General features: G+C 41.0%; 1 protein-coding gene across 8 annotated transcripts in view; it reads left to right on the top strand.

Moving 5' to 3' along the window:
- TIAM1 (TIAM Rac1 associated GEF 1) overlaps positions 1–12,934 on the top strand; it is a 357,972-nt gene that overhangs the window by 211,425 nt on the left and 133,613 nt on the right. The window contains exon 1 of one of the 8 annotated variants that reach the window (XM_058523002.1): positions 7,684–7,880. The exons of 6 other annotated variants lie outside the window; for them this stretch is intronic. In XM_058523002.1, coding sequence (XP_058378985.1) covers positions 7,827–7,880 — 54 coding nt within the window. In that variant the 5' untranslated portion in view covers positions 7,684–7,826. Of the gene's footprint in view, positions 1–7,683; positions 7,881–12,934 lie in introns of those variants that run through there. One more of the 8 variants, XM_058523000.1, reaches the window with a different exon arrangement.

Genomic DNA, 12,934 nt, shown 5'->3' with positions numbered 1-12,934 from the left:
CTGAGAGTGGTAAGTGTCCACCGTTTTCTTATATTGTGGGCGTCATAAGGAAATGGTCTATTTTCTCATCCCAGACATACAGTAGGTGCTCAATAAATGTTGGTTGAGTTGAACTGAGTTGGTAACAATCAGTAAAATTCTTATGTGGACACACTGCTTTACCCCAACAATTCCTAAGCAGTTTTTAGATAGTCATAAGTATAACTATGTAAAAATCTATTTTTATATACTCTGTTTCATAAGATGCTATCAGTTGTAAGAGGCATCGCTATTTTATGCACCACTGAGAAAGAAAGGAAATGATGCTGATTAATCCACACTATACTACTGTGATTGTAAGACAGATTTAATTTCAGAGATGTTCAAAGTGAAAAATGTGTTTCTTAGAATCAATGAAGTAAGGAATTATGTCATACCTGTTAGAGCTTGTAATATTCATTGTATAACTGCAGAACAATTTGAAGTGATTTGCAAATAAAAAATTGAGGTTAGTTTTAAAGATTTTTTTTTTTTTTTTCATTTTAAATTGAGAGTGTGAAGGAGCATTTTGGGCAAGCACCCAGGGAGTGGCTTGGGACTCTAGGCCTCTGAAACATTGTTCTGTAACCATATCTCATGATCGAGCCTTAGTCTCTTCTCTTTCCAAAGATGGGGACTTTCAGGTAAAGAATCATCCCCATTTTGAAAATGCTTGGGAGGAAGTCCTTTAACAACTTAAAAAAAATCATTTTATTTGACTTCAGAGTGGAATATTCTTTGCTGCATTGAAATGTTTTACTTAGTCTGACTAAAGCCCTATGTTACCACCTAAACACCTATCAAGATTGAGGCTCATAATATCCCCTTAGCAATGGTATTACACAGGATCCCATTACATTTCACTTTTTGTGTAGGGCGGTTATGTTTTCCAACTATCATACTTGCTCATTGACTTTTGGTTATTAAATTAAGTCGCTAATCAAATATTCACACACACATACAAGCTTAATATTTCTAGCTTTTCTTCCTTCCTCTCTATCTTTAGTGTTTGGATTACTGAAATCTCTCTTTAACCATTTTCTCTTAGAGAATTTTGCCATCTCATACACTCCTTCTGTGAATACAAGTACCACAGTGGTAAGAACAGGACCAAGGAGGAAACAGCGGGTCCCCCAGGGGAGTGATTCTTTCCCATGGGCCCTTCAGGCTCAGAGCATGAGGGGCCAACAAAGCAGATTGGGTGCACCCCAGCCCAGGAACCTCTCCAGAGGGGCTTGTGACATTTTCTCTGTCCTCTGCGATGTAGGCAGTCCCAGCCCTCGTTGCTGACGAGGCATAGTTGCCACACCAGCTGCTTGGGTGCATGGCCTCACGCCAGGGGGCTCTTCTCTGATTCAGAGAGTGGCCCTCCCACTCTGTGTGGGAAAGGCAGCTCCGGGCCAGGGAACTGCTCCCTGTGCGGTGGCGCTGGGAATGAAATTGCCAAATGACCTCGTCCCGCTCTGCGTCCTGATGAAGAAAGGGGACCCCTTGATATCGTCTCATCTGTATTTGGGGCTGAAAGACTTCCCTCTTGGCTGCACGGTGAGAGAACAGGTGAAGGGAGAGGCCAGGTGGTATGGGTTGGAGACCATCATGGAAATTGTGAGTTGCATGTTCATACTTTGGGGTCACTTGGCAGGCAATGAGAAGGTCTTGGAGGCAGACAGCAGCTGCCAAGTCTGAGAGTCCCTTCTCTTATAGTGGCCTTCATCTCCACTGCTCACACAAGCCTATGTCCTTTAGAATGGAGACTCCCCTTTCTCCACTCTGTCTCAAGGCTGAACCTCAGGCTTGGAAAGCCAGAGAGAATCAGAACCAAATCTCCTTCCTCGATCTTCAGTCTTTGACAGGAGCTGCCCTAACCCACCACCCACTCTGCCCTGGTGTCTCGGGAAATGAGGCTTCTTCCTGTGCCTGGTGAGACATCTCAGCTGACGTGGGCATGGGAGGCAGGTCTGCCTAAGAGAAGAGACCTGGGTGGCTTGATTTAGAAAAGACATTGTTGGGTAAAGTGATTTTCTTTTGAAATCTCTTCTAAGCTAAGGCATTGATATGTTTTTGAGAAGATTATTCTGGTACGCAGTTTAAGGATTATATAGTCTGCTATGTTTCACAGGAGCTGTGGAAGCACTTTCAACAGAGTACCATTCTCTCCCACTGTCTCTTATGGGCGCCTAGATAACCTAGTTCTCACTGGGAACATCCTGTTAAGTCAAGTCACAATGTGATGAAATAGCAAAGGACAGATTTCAGCATTAGAAGTTAGCTATAGTCAGCTCCATTTCCATTTTCTTTGGGGATCAGTGTTCCATTCTGTCTTATAAAGACATGGGCATGCTTTTTTGATGTAACTCAAACTTGAAATCGAGAATTTAGGAGCCAGGAGCCCGGAGCTGGGCTCTCACATCACATGGTCACTACTCTTGGGATGTTGGGTGGAAACTCTCAAGCGTTCAGTAGCTTCGTGGCTTCTTAGTGGCAATGATGCTGCTTAGATTTTTGAGAAATTACATGATTCTCGTGGTCTGTCCTGAAAAAGCTATTGAATGCATTTCAGTATGCTGGGGCCTCATTTGAGCCCTTCTTAGGACCAGCCTATGGGAGTAGTAGGGAGATTTGATGGCCAGCTATGTAACACAGCCCTTTGGGACTGGTGGTTTCCAAACTCCCTTGGATGGAGCGGCGAGAGAGCTGCATATGAGTGATGCAATGTTGGAGTAGTACGCCTTGGCAGTTCCCGGTGTCCAAGTGTAGTTGCAAGAAAATAAACACCAAAAACCTAGGAAAATTTAGAAGAGTATTTTGGTCTAAAGCCACTAACACAATGCCAGCCAGATAGTGAGATTCCATAAATGGTAGATCTCCCTGCGTTGCAGTAGAACATGTTACTTCACTGTGAAGTAACATGAAGACTCTGCTCTTAAGAAATATGGTAATGTCTGTCCCAGCTGAACCCGTTGGTTAAGTATTGCCAAAGATTCACTGTTCTAAAATTAAAGTTATTATTTTAGTAGGAAGTTCCCAATTTATAGCTAGCTTAAAAATATTGATTCTAGGAACACGTTTCCTCACTTAGTTACCTTGGGGGACATCTGGATATACTAAGAAGTAGCATTGCTCAAAACTGAGGCTGTCTTTGGGCATGGGAATTTTGTTTGTCTGATTTGGGTGTCTTGTTTTTATCTGCCATAAAAACATGGTAGGGCTAAAACCATGTCATCCATGCTTTATGGAGTAGGAATCTGGAGCCCCTAACATGGCTCATTCATCTGTGCTGAGGGATCGATTTTTCACTGAGAATCCTGGTCCCGCCCCAGGGCCCTTAGTGGTCGTGTGGTTCACCTGAGAAGGAAGGTACTGCTCCTCTCCTTTGTGTAGAGTCCTTGTCCCAGTCTCAGTTTTCACACAAGCCACATAAGCTCACCCCTGTGGAACCCTCCCTTTATGCCGGATGACTCTGGTCATCTGGTAGCATGACCCAGCTACACTTGGGCATGAGCCAGAGGGCCCCATCTCAAGCTTACCACCCCTCAGCCATGATCTAACACTCTGTAGAGGGCAAACAGTCTTCAAGGAGAATTTCCTGGAAGGTATGCAGCCTCTCTACTCTTCAGCAATATCGTATTTCTTCAGAACTTCTGTTGCTGAATTGTGATTATTTTTATATCAATTATCAAGAGAAGAAACGTCCATATGATATTTGTCACTGAGCCCATGTGGAAAGGTGTGGTCCAAAACATTGCTCATCATATCACAGTGGGCTCAAAGGACCATCAGTGGAGGGCCGGCCCCGTGGCTTAGCGGTTAAGTGCGCGCGCTCCACTCCTGGGGGCCCAGGTTCGGATCCCGGGCGCGCACAGACGCACCGCTTCTCTGGCCACGTTGAGGCCGCGTCCCACATACAGCAACTAGAAGGTTGTGCAGCTGTGACATACAACTATCTACTGGGGCTTTGGGGGGAAAAATAAATAAATAAAATCTTTAAAAAAAAAAAAAAAAAAAAGGACCATCAGTGGAAATTCTGGTCTGATTTTAGTACCAAGAACATTTGTCCTTCTTCTGAGCAATTGATGAGGACGTTCTGAATTTTACAAATGCCGTGTTTTCCCTATTTGAGTTGGTTGTTACAAAGCTTACTGTTAAACTGAGCCCCCTGGTTAGCTCCATAGGGCACACATTGTTACCTTTATTCTCCTCCCCTTCACTTTGGCTTAACTTTGGGTTTATTTTTCCATTAATAATTTCTTCTATTCTAGTTTCGCTCATGTGTCTTTGGAAGTCACTCCTGAGTCCTTTGTTGAATAAAAGGATGGTTAAAAAAATAAGAAAATGACTGATGAAGTTTCTTTAACCTTAATTTTTGAACCATATAAAATTTTCCAGTGACTCAGATCCATCCACCCATCCATCCACCCATCCATCCACCCATCCATCCATCCATCCATCCAATACTGATTTTGGACTAAGTATGAATATAAAATAAATATTCAGGATTCTGACTTGTTCAGGATATTGATCCAAGACCTCTGCCCGCCCCCACCCTCCCTTAAGGTTGGGGGTAAGGGGAAACTTCCTAATTTTCATTAATTCACTAATATGGAACAGCATGGTGTGTGTGTGTGCGTGAGCTGTGGCAGATTGAGTAGATCAGGTCTTCCAGTTGGATTAATTTATTCCCCTTATTGTCCCACAGTAGAGTTAAGGTGACTGGTTTCATCCACTTTATATTTTCAGCACTAAATCATGATGAACAGAATAAGAGTTAAGATACTTATGTAGCATTTTATAGTTGATAGTGTTTCATGTTGATTCTTTAATTTCTGTCTTATAATAACCTTTTCAGATAGGTGTTAGGTAAGGTAGATAATTCTACATCCCTATTTTTCCTGTTGAGTTTCAGAATAGGCAATTGATTTGCCCAAGATCACATGAGTTAGTAAGTCATAGAGCCTGGTACACGAACTTGGGTATTTTGAGGGCAAGTACAATACCCTTTTTTCTATGTACTTTGATTCCTGGAACTTGCAAGGACTTAAAAATGAAGGCTGCCCCTTATGAGTGTATTTAGAATGTGAAAAAGAAAGTTCTGGTCTGGCAGACTTTTTAGGAAAAGCCGTAGATTAACTGTCATGGACACAATATTTCTACAGGTTTCCTATTCTCGTTTTACATCAGACTGCAGGATTGGAGTGATGCGACTTCTCAGCCCTGTCTATTTTTGCAGGTATTTGAAGCCTGAGATTGGTTTTGGTAATTCCTACCCCGCCTCCAGCACACACACTTCCCTGTGAAAACTGGTTATTTGACACCTGATGCAGAAGTTGACTATATGAGTTGAGGATGAATCAGGGTGAGATTGAAAAACTTGGTACACTCAGCGTTTCCTTCACTGGGGGTCATCGTAGTGTAATATAAGTAGGCCAACTGGTACTGCCAGATTTCGTCAGCATGGTGTGTGTGTGTGCGTGAGCTGTGGCAGATTGAGTAGATCACGTCTTCCAGCTGGATTAATTTATTCCCTTTATTGTCCCACAGTAGAGTTAAGGTGACTGGGTTTCATCCACTTTATAACATAAACCCAGTTTCAATGAATTAGATATCATGTTTTAAGGAAATCCGCGTAATCATTGCCCTTCGGTAGCATACTACTTATGGTTTCCAAATGTTCAATAATAATGGAAATAATGGTCAACAATAGACCATGGGGTAGGCATTAAGCTAATTGTGTAACATAGATGATCTCATTTAATGCTCATAGCAACCCAATAGTTTAGGAGGTATTATTATCCCCGTTTGTAGAGGGGTGAACTGATAAGTAGAGTTTGCCTCAAATCACTCTGCAACTAAGTGGCAAAGCCGAGATTTGACCTGATGCTGCAGTAGGACTCCAGGCTAGAACTCCCAACCCTGAGCTTGGTGCATAGCTGCCTCCTGTTGAAATGGAATTCTTTGCAGCTCTTGAAGAAAACCTGAGTACTGGTAGTTCTTGAGTTGCCATGGCATACAATCATAAGACCGCAGTGGAGTTAACCCACTACAGGCAAAATGAGCACTTGGCAGATTGCAGCCTTTGCATATCTGCCTCTTGCAAAAGAACAAATTTGAGGCCCTTCATTAGTCCATTTCATGGGCCAATTCCCACAGCCAGGGTCACAGGTAAAATTTTTTTTCCACCAAAATCAGAAAAAAATTATACCAAATAGGTTCAGTTTTGTTTTCCTTTACGTATTTTATAAACAAGGCCCTATAACTTTCACATCCTTCTCCATAGAGTTTTTCTGCTCAGGAATTAGAGAAATACAGGTAGAGAAGAATTTTAGTTATGGTAGATAGAATATGTACTTTTTTAAAAAGTATATAAAAAAATGCATTATCAGCCTCCGTTGTGCAGGTGGAAAGACAGCCGCCTGCAGGCCCCGTTTGCCAGCAAGAATCCAGCCCTGCAAATTATTGGCAGCTGGCACGGTAATGAGTCCATTTCAATATAAATGGGCTGTTGCTTATTACTTTCTGCCAGTTCCTAAGCAATTCAGGAACTGCTTTGAAAATTTGAAAATTTGCAGAGAGCAGCTTAAGGAGGATGCCTAGGGAAGGCGAGGGAACAGGATAGCAATGGGGGAATTATGGAAAGGGCACGTATTGTGGGGTAATAATGGGGTATTGCTGAAAACTCGTGCTCCTTTCCCTGCAAGTGTGAGTCACGAACTTCTCCGTTAAATAGCAGGTTTTCCAAGATAAGGAAGAACTGTAACTTTGCTTATTGTTCTGTTCTCTATGGATGTCTGCATTTATTTATTTACTGCCTCTGTGTGAATGCCTTCCCTAAAATAGATAATTTCCTCTGTGTTCCTGCTCAAAGTGTTTGTCATCTCAGGTTCCCACCTTGCTGAAATCACCAGCAGTGGTGGCCGCTGTGAGCAGCCACACAGAAGAATGTCCAAGAGGAGAGTAATAAGGTGCAGCCGCCCCAAGGAACCCGCAGGTCTTTCTCCCTTTTTAGCATTTGCAATCTCACCTCAGAAAGCCGGCTTTGAAAAATAAAAAAAGCGAGCAAGAGAGAGACCATTAATACTGCTTGTTTGTGGCGCTCTCCTTGTCAATTTATTTTCTGTGTTAGCTAACAGTTTGGATATTTTACCTAAATTCTTTCCTGTGCCCATTCTTCACGAGTTTCCTCTGAATTTGATCTTTGGCAGCTTAAGAAAACATGTACTCAATGAGAAGGTCTCTGTATTTAATTTGGTCTTTTGTTTTACTGTCTTTTAGCATTTTCTTCAACTTTTCGTATAAATATAGCTCTGCTTTGAGAATAATGGGGACTTCCTGGTTTTCTTTCATTGATCTCTGTTGAGACTTTTTGAAGATTAAGAGGGAACCATGGAAATCATTCCATAGTAACCTGTTTCTGTTTTCTGATACCTTCATCTATTGTGATACGTTAAAAATGATAAAATAATTTATAGGGCTGTTTGTGACCATAAATGTAAAGGGGCTTGTATTTATATATTTATCTGATTATGCATGTCATTTTATACCTGTAGCTAAATGTTGCATTGTCTGATTTGGGGCGTGGCATTTCACACGAAGTTGATGTTGAAGAATTGATGAAAATGAGTTTGATAGAAAATACCTCTTTCCTGTCTTCTGGCTGATTGTTTCTTTTCTCTTTTTGTCATCTCAGGTTTTTGGAAGTTCTCGTAGACTGAGATGAGACGGTGATGGCCACCCCGAGGGGCAGGTGCTGATTGCATTTTCCAATCCCGGTCAGGATTCCTCGTGGCACCATTTCCAATTTCAGTATCTAAATGCCACAGTGCTCCTGGGGCAAGTTGGGCTGGGAACCACTGTTGCCTTGGAAGGTAGGTTTGTGTGTATATATTTGAGGCTGTATTCGTCCGCATGAATTAATGTTGGGACAGATACGTTTTAGCATAATTGGAATTGCTGTGTTGTATGTAGCTCATGGGAAAAAAGAATTTGGAATCCCTTCTTTAAGGTTACACCCATATAACGATTCAAAAGCATTAGCATTAAAACTTAAAAAAAAGAAAAAGCCGGTACCTATGAAATCTGTTCTCCCCCTGTGAATTGCCCTCAGGATCTTTTAAATTTATCCCTGAACTTCACCATCTTTATATTGGATTATGTTTGAAAAAGGCAAACCTAGCTTCAATATCTTACTTCAAAACAATGATATATTTTGTTTCTGGTTTGGATAATCTTTAAGAAGCAAAATAAATGCAGTCAAAATAATAATCTTTTCTAACTCAAAGATCATCTTTTATTTGTTGCAAAACTTTGCTGTTTAGTCTCTTGTGTTAGGGGTATTCGTGTGTGACTTGGCAAAAGGCTTTTCCCGGGTTTGTAAAGACTTAGCAAAAACTTTCAGAACTTTGTCTCAGTTTAATCTTAGCTCTTTCCCCCGCCCGTCTTCAAGCTCAGCCTCCAGTAGGGGAAAAAACAGGCTTGCAACCAAGACCTCCCACTAGAATCTAATTTTAAATTTGCAATCTGTTGTCTTGTGATTTTCGCTTCAAATTTAACTTTGAAATAAATACATTTCATCCTTTCTCCTGCAATTTTGGAGGTCTGTTTTCAAGTCATAGAAGGGTAATCATTACGTTTATTTTAATAAGGTTTTAAATAACTCAGGGGAATGAAAAATTATATTATTAATAATGATAATTTATACACATCATTAAATGCCTTATGCTTGGATTTCACGATGCCCTGACCGACAGAGAAACCTTGCTTTAACAGTTAACTTTTGACTTGAATATCATATGAATCGGATCGTCTTGGACCCACTAATGGGCTCTAATGTTTTATATATTTGAAGTACCCTTGTTATGAGTGATGAGCTTTCCCATTGAGAAGAGCTATGCTCAAACTTTAGTATATATAGGTGACCAATACAATGATGAGTAAGGCATAGTCCCTGCCATCGGGAGATTATAATAAAATGGGAAGGGAGTACATACAAAGTAAGACAACTGTGTCGGTGTACAAATAACCATGCCACAGACACAGTGTGAGGAGGTCAAGCAAAGTGCCACTGGAATGTGGAGAAGGAGTGATTAAATCCAAGCCAAATAGTATTTGCTTTATCTTAGGTAATTTTCCCAAGCCATCTGTTTTAAGTTTGGGTTTGGTGCTGTTTTGTTGTAGCTGTCAGCATCTTGCCCACATCCTCACTCTCTTCAATTATCCAAAAACCTAGGGACTTAAAACATGTTCACATATTTTATTTATTTTCTTTCCTTAAAATGAATTACAGGTTTAGCATAGAAATTTTAGAAAATACAAAAAAAAAAGTATAATTCTGAAAATTAAAATTACCTGTAATTGCTCTATCCAGAATAGTTGCTTTTAAAATTTTTACACAGATCTATCATCTGTGCATGTGAAAGTGAAATATTATTAATATTCTTAAAGAAAATTTTAACCTGCTCAAAGCCAGGATCTTGGATGTGCATCTCAAATATAAGTTTTTACTTCCTGAGAATAAGAAGAGTTTTGCTTCAGAGATGTTTGACCCTAATAGTAGAATTATCTTTTTTTGTGTGTGTGTGAGGAAGATTGGCCCTGAGCTAACATCTGTGCCCATCTTCCTCTACTTTATGTGGGATGCCTGCCACAGCATGGCTTGATAAACGGTGCGTAGGTCTGCGCCCGGGATCCGAACCTGCAAACCCCAGGCTGCTGAAGCAGAGCGTGCAAACTTAACCACTACGCCACCAGGCCAGCCCCAGTAGACTTATCTGTTTGATTATCAACCCCTAAACAGGGCAAGTCCTGGCAGGCTGACCCACAAGGCTGGACTTTGATTACAGGGAGCTTTCCCATTCTTCAGCTAAAGGGTGGGGCCTTCTGCTGTCTATTTGGAGAACTCTTGAACTTCTCATCTCATCTAGGGAATTGGACATCCTAAACCATAAAAATATTATTATAACCTCCTTAGTCCTCAAGGTGATGAAGTTATTTCTAGTTTCCTTTGTGTCTGCTTCTTTCTCTTTCTCTTTTCCCTCTGAACAATCTGCAGTTACAGGAGTATTTTTCTTTGTTCTCTGCTCAGAGACCATGACCAGGGAGTGGCTTTCTATTAACTAGAATGTTTTCTCGTGCAGTACTGAGAAAACATAACATCAGTGTGATTAAAAAATGCGGCTTACATGTTATATCTTGAAACATTTAGGTTTTACCTTTCTTTTTCATTCGTGTTCTATTTCTCTGCTCATGTATGATAATTGATGTTCACAATGATCTTGCCTAGACATTGCAAGCAGTTAAGTTTTTCATTTATTTCAGGAGTGTTTACCTTTACTCAGAGAGCACAGTTATAATCGCTGCTTTAAAAGTCTTTGTTTGATAATTCCAACATCTGGGTCACTTGGAGGTTGGCATCTATTGATTGTCTTTTATCTTGAAAACTGGTTAGATTTTTCTGGTTCTTTGGAGTGTATCGTGGACATTTTGAGTATTATCTTAGGAGACTCTAGGTCTTGTTAAAAACATCTGGAGAATGTTGATTTTTCTTTTTAGCAGGCAATCAACCTAGCTAGTTTCAGATTGCAAGTTCTGTGTCACATTTGGAGGGTGGTGGCTCCAATGTTGGTTCAGTTTTCAAAGCCTTTGCTATACTGCTTTGGGTTTGTCTCACACGTGTGCCACTTGGGAGTTAGACTGGCAGGTGGGCTGTGGTTTATATCATAATTCAGTTCTCAAAGCCTTTGCTATCTTGCTTTGGGTCAGTCCAAGGCATTTGCACCTGAGGGATGAGCCAGGGACTTCTGTGGACTTATACGCAGCCTTAGATGATTTGCTTCTCCAACTCTCTTTTCGCTGAGATCCCCCCTTACTCTTTGGTTTGCAGGGACCACTCTTCTTGGTTTCTTTGGCCAGAACCAAAGGAACCAGGGTGTGTCTTGGGAGTTTCTGCTGCCTGTGCCACAGCTCATCCTCCGTGCAAGGCTGGGAGAGAAATTAGAATGATAAAAACAAAAAGGGGAAACTCACTCTTATATGACTGGCTTCTTCAAGTTTTGACTCCTTTCTCCAATCTGCCTGTTTTGGCTGACTCTTCAGAATCTTCAGTAGTTGCTTTTTCCTTTGGTTTAGAGTTTTTGGTTTTTATCAGTGGGGGGAAGATCAGCTGTAGTGCCTTACTCGATCTTGGCTGGCATCAGATGTTAGCAATTCAGTTTCATTCACTACTTTGTTAAGACAGAGGCTCTATCCCCAGTTACTCAACTCTACCGCTCTATTCAACCTCTCTTTGGACCATTGGTCTGTATTTGCTTTGTATTTCCTAATAATATTATGCTAGATGATGCCCATTACGTGCTTATTTTTTATTGCCTAATTCATTGAACTTATATTAGAATTTTTAGATGGTTTTCAGCTATAAAAGGGGATTCTAAAATGTTTCTTTTTGAAGAATCCTCACTTTTAAACAGAATTTCATTTAACAGATTCTTCTAGTTAGTCAAGGCTTTATTTGCTTATTTTAACTTTTTATTTTGAAATAATTATAGATTCACAGGAATCTACATACAGGAAGTGTACCCTTCACCTAGCTTCTCCCAATGGTTGCATCATACATAATTATAGTAAACTACGAAAACCAGAAATTGGACATTTTTTCAATGTGTGTGTATAGTTCTACATTGTTTTATCACATAAGGCTTAGTGGGCTAATAAATCTATACAAGCAGCCCCTGAGAAATGGCCACCTACCTGATGTATGTATGAATCACCCTAATGACTGTTTATATTTATTGATAAAGTTCCTTAAGATATCTTTTAACTCTTTCATTGTGTATCTAATTTGATGGGATTTAAAGGAAGTTACTATGATTATTTGGAAAGTTTAACTCATCACTTTAAGAGAAAGATCTTGGTGTTGAAAAGAATAGAAAGTCACACTCTCTCTAGTGTCCTTGATCTCTGGCCCTGAGAATCTTCGGATTTTCTGACTCCATACTACTTTCAGATGACCCCCTGCCCATCATGCCACTGTGTCTCCTTTGCCCCCATTTTCTCTGGATCATCTTAGGCTGAGCAGTTGTGCCTCTTCTACCCTGACAATGGGGAGAGGTGCCTTTTCAACTCCGAATCTCTTTCCTAAACCTCTGCAGGGACAGCTCCAAAAAGAGGAGGAAGGTAGGAATTGAGGGCAAGAATTAACTGAAATGAGACAGGAGCAAGGCCTTAATTCTTTACCCTGGTAATTAGGGGTTGGGGAGCACAGTGGAGCAGGGCAAGCTGAACCCCTCAACTCCGTTCGTGGATGCGGGCGATTCCAAAGCCAGGTGTCTGGAATGAGGGACCTGCACAGGTCTGCAGGTTGAGGGGACCTGGAGAGCGCTGGGCCAACTGCAAACCGGTGTGTCCTCTAGGCACTCTGATATAGAAGAGCTAGCATATTTAAGAGCAACGGGTGTTTTCTCTAATTCACTGTGTGGTAATGATCTCATTTATATTTTATTGTAGCTGTATGAGTTTGAGTTTTTGCATTCTAGATTAGAGTTCATTTTGTCATTCATTCATTCAGTATTTTTCTACTGAGCACCTTCTACCTTGTAGGCAGTGTTGTAGGCACTGAGGATACAGCACTAAGCAAGACAAGCAAAGCTTTTAGCCCTCCTGAAGCTCAGGTTCTAGTGGGAAAGGATAGAGAATAAAAAAGATAAGTCAGTGAAATATATTGTTTGTTACAATTGTGATGAGTGCTAAGGAGGAGAAAAAACCAAGAGGCATATGAAGAGTTGGTGTCTGCGAGAGGGGTTGGAATTTTGATAGAGACGCCAGGAAAGCCTGCTCTGAGAAGGTGACATTTGAGTCAAGATCTGAATGAACTGGAGAGAGTGAGCTGGGTAGATGTCTGAAAGAAGGAGGGTTGCAGACAGAGGAA

The sequence above is a fragment of the Diceros bicornis genome, chromosome 27 (genome assembly GCF_020826845.1).
Source record: "Diceros bicornis minor isolate mBicDic1 chromosome 27, mDicBic1.mat.cur, whole genome shotgun sequence".
Classification (NCBI taxonomy): Eukaryota; Metazoa; Chordata; class Mammalia; order Perissodactyla; family Rhinocerotidae; genus Diceros; species Diceros bicornis.
This window is presented reverse-complemented; position numbering and strand designations above follow the sequence as displayed.